The sequence below is a fragment of the Choloepus didactylus genome, chromosome 19 (genome assembly GCF_015220235.1).
Source record: "Choloepus didactylus isolate mChoDid1 chromosome 19, mChoDid1.pri, whole genome shotgun sequence".
Classification (NCBI taxonomy): Eukaryota; Metazoa; Chordata; class Mammalia; order Pilosa; family Megalonychidae; genus Choloepus; species Choloepus didactylus.
In genome coordinates, this window is record NC_051325.1 from 59,189,255 (window position 1) to 59,199,740 (window position 10,486).

The window sequence follows — 10,486 nt, forward strand, 5'->3', positions numbered from 1 at the left end:
GGGGTTTGACTCTACCCCGCACCTCTTTCCCCGGGTGAGCCGAGGCTTCCGAGTGGCGGGCCCGCAGGAGGCAGCTGCGGAGCCGGCGATGGGCAGGGCGGGGCGGGGCTGGCCGCTGGCGCGCGGGCGCCCCCCGGCCGCCGGAGACGCAACTTCGGGCGCCGGCGGCGGCCTTCGCCACCCTTCCCCGGAGTCCCGGGACTGCGCTCTACCCGCCGGCGGAGGAAGGGCGCGTCTCTCGAGAGGGACTGGGGGCTCCGGCCGCTTGATCCCCACCTGAAACCTCAATGTGTCTACGTGGGGTGGGGGTGGGGGGAGGACAGGACGCGTACTAGGAGCAAAAGGGACCCCAGGTCTGAAGACTCCCCACCCCCAAATGCGGGGTCTCTAACTCCAAGTCACATCGGTCTTAATGGAGGGTGGGGGAAGGAGCTTCAGGCCAAAGATGGGGCTCACAGGGATTTGGAGCCGAGTCCTCCGACCTGCGGGTCTGAGATGCGCTCAGGCTGGGGATGAGTGATGGAGGGCGCGGCAGGGGCCCGGGCCTCGCAGGTCTGCTGCTGTCAGGGAAGTGCCGCCCACCCGATCCCCCTCCCCTGCCCCCCGCAGTGTGGGGCTTGGCGCGGCGCCAGGCCGGGGTGCGGGGCGGAGCTAGGCTGGGACTGGCTGGGGGCCGCCCCGCCCTGCGGCGGGGCCTTCGCGCCGGCCCCCGGGGAGGAGTTATGATAATTCCCTTCTCATTAAGGCGCCCGGGTCCCCCGGCTATAGCCGGGGCAGACAGTGCGAGCGCGGCTTCTCGGCTTCAAGGCTTCACCGCAGCTGCGTCTACACCCGTGGCGGCAGCATCTACGTTCACACAGCCGCCTATGCGCGTTCAGTGACCCGGACATCTAGGCCTGCGCTTGCGGCGAGGGCGTTGGCAGACGCCTGGCCACCGTGACCCCAATTTTGGATTTACCGCTTGGGGGGTGGGGGGAGCCTGGATTTAACTGGCGACTGTTTTGGGGGACACCGGACGCCATGTTGTGGAAAATAACCGATAATGTCAAGTATGAAGAGGACTGCGAGGTGAGCTGGGCGCAAGGGCGCCACCCGACTCGGCCCGGTTCCAGTCCGCGTGGTTGGGGCCACCGGACCGAGGTCGGGAGCCGAGGGCGCAGGAGCTTCTAAGGAGGCACCGGCCGCCGCCTCTCGGTGGGACGGGGTCCATTCCTCGGGACCCCCCTTCGTCCGTTTCCTCGGGGCCCCCTTCTGTATCGAGCCATTTCCTAAATATCCAGTCCTCGGAAACGGGCTGGAAATTCTACCCACGAAGTTTACCAGTTGGTTTCATATGAAGCAAAATAGCCTTCCCGTTTTCTCGGAAGAGTTCGGAGTCTGCAACCCTTAGACGTGGCTTTTTACGCACGAAACCTCAGTCCAAAGGGGTCCAACGAGGCGACGGCCGGCGACACCTTTGCGGAGTTCCCTTCAAGGCGGGCTTGTCACCTGCCCCGCTACCTCCTCGGGGAACAACAGAAGTTTGGCTTCCAAGAGAATGGGAGCCGGGGAGTGTTGGGGGGGCCCTGAGGCCAGATGGGGCCGTAAGCGCTCGAGAGTGCCCCAGCCTGTCGGACAGGTTGGGCTAGAGTTTCGGAGCGTGGGAGGGAGGGAGGCGGCGAGCGGGAAGAGGAAGAAGACGCGGGCGGCGGGAGGCGAGTGCCAGGACTTGGGGAGAGGGAGCCTGGGCCGGGGGGGCGCCGGGAGCGCAAGGCACTCAAGGGGCTACCGCTGCTTGCAGGCCCGGGCACTTTTCGCTAGGGGGCGACGGCTCCGTGTTTCTCCTGGATCCCGGCCACCCCACCCCTGTAACCCCGGGCACAGATCTTTTAGGAATTAAGCCGGACGGCCGTGGGGCGAGGGGACGTGCGCAGGCAAGCACGGGTACCCACTGTCCGGGGTCCTTCATTCTCCTGCGTCCTAACAGTAGGGACACTAGCCCGTGCCGGGGCAGGACGGTCTCGCCTTCTACCGCAACTTAACCAGGACACACATGGTTCTTGGTACCAAGGGCAGACCTCGGGCGGCGCGGGGTGGTTTGGGAGCGTCACCTGCCCGGAGGTCTTTGTCCTGAGGGCGTGGAAGGGAGGGTCCCTGGGGCGGGAGTGATGCTCACTTCCCGCGCGGCGCGCTTTATCCGCGCCCGCCCTTTCCCCACCTTCTTTCGCCTGGCGACGCCAACATGTGTGGACTCGTGAGCGAGCGTGCTCTGCACCGTGCGTGCCACATGCCGGCTTCCTCGCAGGATTCCGGCCTCCCTTGGCCCAAGGTCTGGGGCTCAAACTTGGTGCCTCCGGGCGCCAGGGTGCCCAAATCCTCGCGGCTAGGTTTTGAGGGCGCATTACCGCAGGTCTTTAGACCGGTTTCCCTCTTCTCCGCTGACTTGATGTTTATAACGAATTCCCCGGGGCGCATTGCCCCTGGGCCCTTTCCAACCCGGGCGCAGGCCCTGAGGGTTGGGGCTGGGCCGGTAGATTACCCCCGGGGGTGCGCGGCTCGCGCAGAGGCCGGGGTGGTCTGCGGCGGGGACACTTCGCAGGAGCGGGGTTTCGTACTAAGAGGGTCTTCTCTGTTTTCTCCCCCAGGATCGCCACGATGCCAGCAGCAACGGGAACCCGCGCCTCCCTCACCTGTCCTCCGCGGGGCAGCATCTCTACAGTCCCGCGCCACCCCTGTCCCATACTGGAGTCGCCGAATACCAACCGCCCCCCTACTTCCCACCCCCCTACCAGCAGCTGGCTTACTCGCAGTCGGCAGACCCCTACTCGCATCTAGGAGAAGCGTACGCCGCGGCCATCAACCCCCTGCATCAGCCGGCGCCCACGGGCAGCCAGCAGCAGGCCTGGCCCGGCCGCCAGGGCCAGGAGGGAGCCGGTCTGCCCTCGCACCACGGGCGCCCCGCTGGCCTGCTGCCTCACCTCTCGGGACTGGAGGGGGGCGCCGTGGGTTCCCGCAGGGATGCCTACCGCCGCTCGGACCTCCTGCTACCCCACGCGCACGCCCTGGACGCCGCAGGCCTGGCGGAGAACCTGGGGCTCCACGACATGGCGCACCAGATGGACGACGTGCAGGTGAGCGGCGCCCCAGCTCCTGCCCGGACGTATCTGCCCTCCAGCCTCACCTCTTCCCTCACCTGGGTCCGGGCTCCCCGGACCTAAGGGAAACTTTGTCATTTCTCCCCCAGAATGTCGACGACCCGCACCTGCTCTTGCATGATCAGACTGTTATTCGCAAAGGTAAGTAGCCAGCGAGTTTTCCCCTTTCGGTTGCAGCCTGGGCTTGCTCTTAATTGTGTCGTGAAGTTACTGTCGGTTAGGTGGGGGGAGGGAGCACTGGGTGGCCGACTAGGAACTTTTGGGACGGAGAGGCTCAGGGACTCAAGAAAGGCAGGTTTTAGCAGTTGAAAAGAGGGGATTCCTTTCCGTTCCAAATGCAAAAGGAAGCCATTAAGCATGTAATAAAACTGCCTGTGTGCGTCGAGGGGGCCGTGTATGAGAACACTACTTTTCTGCATGATTCTTCTGAAAACTTACAAGTACCCTAAAAAATAAATTAAAAAAAAAATGGGATGCTGGTAGAATTCTTAGGCTCTTTTCACAGAATTAAATGAAAGCATTTTAATTTCTGAATTTGCTCAATAGTGTTTTACAGTGTTAGAGAAAGTCTTAAAAATTGAATTAACTCTGTGATTTAATTTTTTTAAAAAAGCCCTTAGTTGAGCGGTTGGTTCTATGACATTTTAAGTGCTGAGTGATTTTATTTCTGATTGCAAACACATGTGGGAAAGGTCTTCAGTGTTGACCTACAAGAAAAGTTTTAAAACTGGCCTAGCAGGAGTGATCTGTCCGACAGAGGTTGGGTTTATGGAGGATAAAGTGGGGGATTTGGAAAATTGGATTACTTGGTGAGTGGCTCATGAAATTAAGTTATATACTGACGGGATTACCAGTTGGTTGGGGAGGGGAGGGAGTCGAATGAAAGGGAGTCAAATGAAAATTAGAGGTAGTTACCGTCTATTACTTTGAAGTTTGAACTGCTTGAATTGATTACGGAAAGATGGGCTCAGCAAAAATCCCAGAAAATAACTACATTTCCCAGGAAACTGTGTGTTTGTATTTTGAAAGTTTACTGTGATCCGTTGCACCGAATGGTTTTGGCAAAGAATCTGAATGTGTCCAGGGATTTGGGTTGTTCGTTGGGAGGGAAAATTATGGTTATTTAGTGTTGAAGCAATCTTCTGAACGCAAATGTTACAATTAAACAAATTTTTTAAGAGTGGCTAGAAAAAGAAAACCTTCCAGCTTGGGCTCTCGACTAATTAACTTCCCAAGGTGTTAAGTTGTGAATTTCAGATTTGATTATCCTTGAAAAATACATGGCTTTTAAAAAATACATTTGCAGTTTATAGCCCAACATTCAACATTACTTATTTAAAGATATTTAAAGATACCTCTTAGAACTTTTTTATCAGAGGTTTTGAAAATGTCACTTGCTCTGATGTAACTCTCTTGATTGCCAGTTCTCATCTTCCTTTTCAGGTCCTATTTCTTCAATGACCAAGAATCCCCTGAGTCTCTCCTGTCAGAAGGAGCTGGTGGGAGCTGTGCTGAATCCCAGTGAAGTCTTCTGCTCAGTCCCAGGAAGGTTGTCCCTCCTCAGCTCCACGTCTAAATATAAAGTGACAGTTGCTGAAGTACAGAGGCGACTGTCGCCACCCGAATGCTTAAATGCCTCATTACTGGGAGGTGTTCTCAGAAGGTACATGGGGGAAGGCACATTGGGGAACACGTCCTGGATGCGGTGGTTGGTTGGTTGAAGGCGAATGTCTAAGAGAACTGGGGAGGTATTTTTAACATTTATGTAACTTTTATACCTAACACTGAATTCTAATAGACTCAGAGTTTCAGTATGTTTCTTATCCTTTAGAAAGTGCCAAAAGCAGAAGGAAGTGCTAAAACAGCACTGACGAATTATCATTGGTTAGAGTTTGAGAGTTTGATTTCACCTCTGAAGTGGCTATAATCTGTATTAAGTGAAGGGAAGCTCGATGGATTTTGTTCCCCTAGGGAGTTGTTCTGGGCTGCTGCAGTGTCACAAGTGGAAATTTATCTGCTCTGGTACAAATAGTGTTCTGTGATTAAAATAATAATAATAATGGTGATGCTAGGAAGGGTTTTTGAATTTACAGGGATTAATTAAATTTGAGTACCTTTTAGCTATGATCCTTTCGTTTATGATCCACATATGATGTAGGTAGTCTGATTTCGGTTGTGACAGCAGCACCTGAGGACTTCAAAGTGCGATTCTTGAGCGCACCCACAGTCAACTTTCTTTTTGCAGAGCCAAATCTAAAAATGGAGGCCGTTCCTTGAGGGAGAAGTTAGACAAGATTGGGTTGAATCTTCCTGCCGGGAGACGGAAAGCTGCACATGTGACACTTCTGACATCCTTAGTGGAAGGTCTGTTTCATATTGACTTTTAATTTGGGTGCTCTCTTTAGTAACCTCTAAAGCAGAGCTAAAACACCTGAGAGGTGAGAGCACTCTAGCTTGTCATTAATTCATTATAACAAATCATAAGAACTTTAGCAAATAGGTTAACACTGAGATGGTATCAGGTGCTCAAATATTACGTCTGGGTTCCCCAGAAAATCAGTGCTAAAAAACAATGGCTCTCCTAACCTAAGAAGAAGTACTCTGGGGGTGTTGAGCATTTCCTATTAAATGAGCTAGTTTCTGAAAGATGGATCGCTGAATCTACTGGTACACCTTAAAAGAAAAAAAGCTGGTTGGTTATTGGTAGGCAGAAGTACTGTTTGTTTTTCCTAGCTGTGGAATGACGGGATTGTGCTCCATTACCATAAGAGAAAGGTATGATAGGACTATCCCAGTTTCTTTATTCTTTTCCCCTATCAAAGGGGAAAACTGGTTTATGTGTGAGCCTCTCTCTTCAGTCCTCCTAAGATAGTAGGATGTATCTGTTTCTTGGAAGGACCCCTCCACAATCTGGAAAATAGCCAAGAGTGCAGGCAATACAGTTTCTTTTAAAAAGCAGAGGCAAGGATAAAGTAAAATAATTTTTAAAAGGCAAAGAAACAAGCATGCTGTTATTGCACAGAGGAAAATGGATTGAAGCAAGGAGAGGCTCCTCCAGCCTGGGGCTCCCTCCCAGCACTGGGCCTGATCAGCAGGCCGCCGAGCTCTTGCTGGGGGCTGGGGAAGCCAGTGACTGGTGCTGAGAAGCAGTGCCATCTTTTGAACACTTTCTTTCCCCCGGTCTGATGGCGGGAACTGCTGTGCTGAAAGAGACTTGGCCAGGTTCCTTGCTCTACCTTTTGAGTGTCTCTGGAGGTCAGGGCAAGGAAAAAGGAGCTGCCTGCTGGAGGACAGCTGTCCTTGGAGGGTGGCGGGTTCCTGGTGCGTGGTTCAGAAAGGGGGCTCTTCTGGGTTCTTCTACTGGCCAGGCAGGCCTGCGTGAATAGGGAAGGATGTGCCGCAATAGTGGCTCGCAAATTCTGATTTAGTAAGTCCGGGAGGTACCCCACCATCTGGGTTTTTTTAGTGGGTAAAAATAAAAACAAAAATACTAGTCCTCCCAGTCTGGAGCTAAGCAAGTCCACCTCTGGTGGGAGATGACTTTTTAAAATCCTTTGCGCCCCTACCCCCACCCCCACTAACTTCCCACCAGGGGACAGATAAGTCCAAGTTGGTGGTTGAGGCTCTTGAACTCTCCCAAGAAACTCGCTCCTTCCTTTGTTTCATAAAGAAACAGTCTAAGAGACCCAGGCCTCATCAGTACGGGGCACCCTAAACTGCTTTCTGCCAGTTAGAAGAAAGTGCCATGGAGAAGACTTTTCTTGTCACAGTTTCATAAAGAGAAGTGACCAGTTTGCTTTTGTCAGATGTATTCATCTCCTTTAAATTGTCCTACTTCCCCACAATGATGATAACGTATTAAGAGAAAGAGTGGGATTATTTAAATCTGTTTGGGGGTAGAGGACTGGTTAGAATTTTTCAACTGCAGTTAAAAACTGGGGTCTTTCTCCTCACGTTGTATGATTCACTTATTCCTGGGCTAGAGAACCTGTTGGAAGCACCCGGGAAGTTTCTACCTACCAGCTGAAATATTTTTCCCTGGGTGGGATTTCATGTGAGCATGCAAAGTGACTGGTAGGCAGTGCTAAAGAAAAGGAAAAAGACAGTTGGCTGAGCTAACCCTGTAGCCACTACTTGAATCTTCTAGGTGAAGCTGTTCACTTGGCTCGTGACTTTGCATATGTCTGTGAAGCCGAATTTCCTAGTAAACCGGTGGCTGAGTATTTAACCAGACCACACCTCGGAGGACGGAATGAGATGGCGACGCGGAAGAACATGCTGCTGGCTGCACAGTAAGTGTCCAGCCTTGAACTTGATCGTTGCATGTTGACATGCCAGACCTCGGCATCCTGGTTCTGGCAGGGTCCCTATTGCTCAAAACAGTATTTGTTTAATAAATTAGGATGCCTTGAGCAAAAAAAGGGGGAAAAAAAATCACAAGGGAGCTTCTTTTACAAATCAAAATATATCTGAACTTTTTTGTGACTTCGATTCCAAAATGGGAATATTGCTCTGTAATGTGTTTTCTGAGCTGCTTAGTTCAGCTCAATACTTGAGCTACCCTTTTGTTATTGTATTTGCCTATCTTACAAAAATTAGTTGAAAATGATTTGTTTGGTCATAAGCAGTAAGGAATGCATGCCTTCTGTCTCTGAATTGTAATGATCAGGATGGATTTATAGGTGAAATTTTGTTTCCAAATTAAATGTCTTAAGAACGCCACAGTGCAGCTGTAGACTTTCTTATAGAAACCAATAGTAAATTGATTTTTAAATTATGGTAAATGAAGTTGAACCAGTCAAGTTGGGAAACAAGTGAAAGGAAGCACAAATAAAAGCCAGCCTTTATATAGAGTGAATTTCTGGGAGATGCGTGATTCTCCTGGAGGTTCTTCACTTCGCGCCGCCAGTTCTTGGCATAGCTTATTTGAACCAGCCTGTACAGAGGCAAACATCTCTCCCTTAACTTCTGGAAAGTGATTGTGTGGGTTCCCATCCCGACCCTACAGGCTGGGTGAATATTTTTATTCTTGTCTAGTTGCAGGGAGAGGATTAAGTGGGATGGTGCCTGAAAAAGCTTTAAACTCCGAGTCTAGCACCTAACAGGTACTGAGTGCAACCGGTAGCGATTAGTATTAGATTTCAACTGTCCTTCCTCACCTCGGTCCCAAAATCCTGATTGCCGCCCAGGTGTCATCCTTGGGGGTTGTTTGTCCTGTGGACACTTCACTGAACCTGTAGCTCACCGGAGTCTTCACTGTCTTTCCAGGCAGGTGTGTAAAGAATTTACAGACCTTCTCAATCAAGACCGGACGCCCAATGGGAACAACAGGCCCACCCCGGTCTTGGAGACCAACATCCAGAACTGCTTGTCTCACTTCAGCTTGATCACCCACGGTTTCGGCAGCCAGGCCATCTGCGCCGCCGTGTCTGCTGTGCAGAACTACATCAAGGAAGCCCTGGTAGTGATTGACAAATCCTGCATGAACCCCGGGGAACAGAGTCCAGCCGATTCGAACAAAACCCTGGAGAAAATGGAGAAGCACAGGAAATAAGACGGGGGTGGACAAAGGAAGAACAGGACAGTACAGAACTGCAAAATCGTCTCGACCCAGAGCAGACTGGGAAAACCCCTCTTGCTTGGGGACTGAGTTTATTAAACCTACCTACCTAAAAAGGCCTCCGTCAATTGCTGGATCTTTCTGGATTGGCAGTGGTTTTTACATGCCCTCCTGGATTCTTTTTAAGTGTCTCCTAACTTGGGACAAGTATCAGAAGGTGACAAGTACTGGTTCTTTACTCATTAAACCTTTCGTTTTATTTTATGTTTTGAACCTTGTTCTTCTCTCTGAAAGTGGTGCTAAACGTTTCCCTGAGCTAACAGAAACCACACACTTCACTGTTGTTAATGGCAAATGGATGCAAATCTGATCAACAATCACTTTTTCCTTTTTGCAGTGTTAAGACAATGGCTGGTTTTTGTGCTCACTAAATATTTTTCTTAAAGTGTTTTAGCTTCTGCAGGTACCAAATCCCTTAGTGGTTGGAGGAGGCAAAAGTTCTATCTGCTTAACAACTAGTGAATAGTTGGCATTTAACACACTTTTAAACTCCTTGTTCAAGGGGGGCCTTCTGGTTTTAAGAAACTTGTAGGAACAAAGCCTGCTGATTTTCTGTTTTGTTTTGTTTTGAACATTTAAAAGTTTAACTCTGCAAATGAAAAACTCTTTGAAATGACATACTCCTTTAAGGTACTGAAGCTTTATTTGCATATTTATTTCAGATCTTGGTTTTTAGAGTAAACTTGAAAAGGGTAGGCAAGAAGCATTTTTGCTGCCCGTTGTCCTCAAGTTCCCCACGGAGGCTCTATATTTTGAGAAACAGTGTGTTGAGTGTACAGATTTTATTTATGCCTAATTTAATGGGGTCTGTAAATACTGGTGAACTTCTTATGACTTTGAGAAATGGGATTCGATTTTAATATTAACTTTTAAAGGTGATGGGGTAGTCTATAACACAGCTTTAGGTTTCATTTGTACACAGGGTTTTAAGTCTTAGGAGGATACTGGTTTCCATTCTTGATGTGGAGGGTTCTGTTGAATTGAATCCCTCTCTGTTCACAAAGCAATCACTTTGTGTCTTCTTCCTGTTAGGCTGAATCCTAAAATGAGTGTGTGGTACGGCGTGTGTGGGTTAGTGGAGATTTGGGATGGGATTCCACGCCTGTAAACATTCCCCAAACAGTTCTGTTGCGTATATGCCATCTGTATAATAAAAGTATTCTCGATAGAATCTGTGAAAGTCTGGTTATGATTTGATTTTTTTAAAGTCTCTAAGATGAGTGAAATAGTGGTGGAGCTAACTTATGGCTTATGATGTGGCTTAGTTAATATGACTGAGTGGGGAAGTCATGTGCTGCAGGGAATCTCAAGTTGATCATTTTCTTCTCCCTTGAGGGACTGGACTCCTCAACCTACCTGGAACCTTAACCCCACGATGGTTCTCAACTGCAACGCTTAAGGAAGGTGTGAAGGTCATTTGTTGACATTAACAAGACCAGAAGTTTATATTTTTTATAATGCCTTTAACAAGGCCACCCTATTGAAAACATGGCAATTCTGGTCAAGCAGCCACCTCCAGATTGTGAGTTGAATCATGATTGTGGGTATCCTTGGGAAGATATTTCTTGGGAAGACTTGGCATTCAATCAAATGCAAACAATGGTGGTGTCGGATCTGTGTTTTCAATGAATCAAAATTCACCCTCTGGGTCCATGGCACCCTAATCAGCTTGTCCTCCGGGGCCTAACTGATACTGGGTCTGTGTACCAGAAGGAGAGGAGTCTGGGGCTGT

General features: G+C 50.0%; 1 protein-coding gene across 1 annotated transcript; it reads left to right on the forward strand.

Moving 5' to 3' along the window:
* The first annotated feature begins 804 nt into the window (after positions 1–804).
* On the forward strand, positions 805–9,889 carry TFAP2C (transcription factor AP-2 gamma). The gene is made up of 7 exons (XM_037811686.1): positions 805–1,068; positions 2,625–3,110; positions 3,224–3,275; positions 4,578–4,797; positions 5,380–5,498; positions 7,282–7,426; positions 8,403–9,889. The coding sequence occupies exons 1-7, from the start codon at positions 1,021–1,023 to the stop codon at positions 8,686–8,688; spliced, it is 1,356 nt and encodes a 451-aa protein (XP_037667614.1). The 5' UTR covers positions 805–1,020; the 3' UTR covers positions 8,689–9,889.
* The last annotated feature ends 597 nt before the right edge of the window (positions 9,890–10,486 follow it).

Bases quoted from the DNA above. Each gene is read 5' to 3' on its own strand.
- TFAP2C (XM_037811686.1), top strand. From the start codon at position 1,021: ATGTTGTGGAAAATAACCGATAATGTCAAGTATGAAGAGGACTGCGAG. The intron at 5,499-7,281 runs GTCTGTTTCATA...TGAATCTTCTAG, and splicing joins TCTGACATCCTTAGTGGAAG to GTGAAGCTGTTCACTTGGCT. The intron at 7,427-8,402 runs GTAAGTGTCCAG...CTGTCTTTCCAG, and splicing joins AACATGCTGCTGGCTGCACA to GCAGGTGTGTAAAGAATTTA.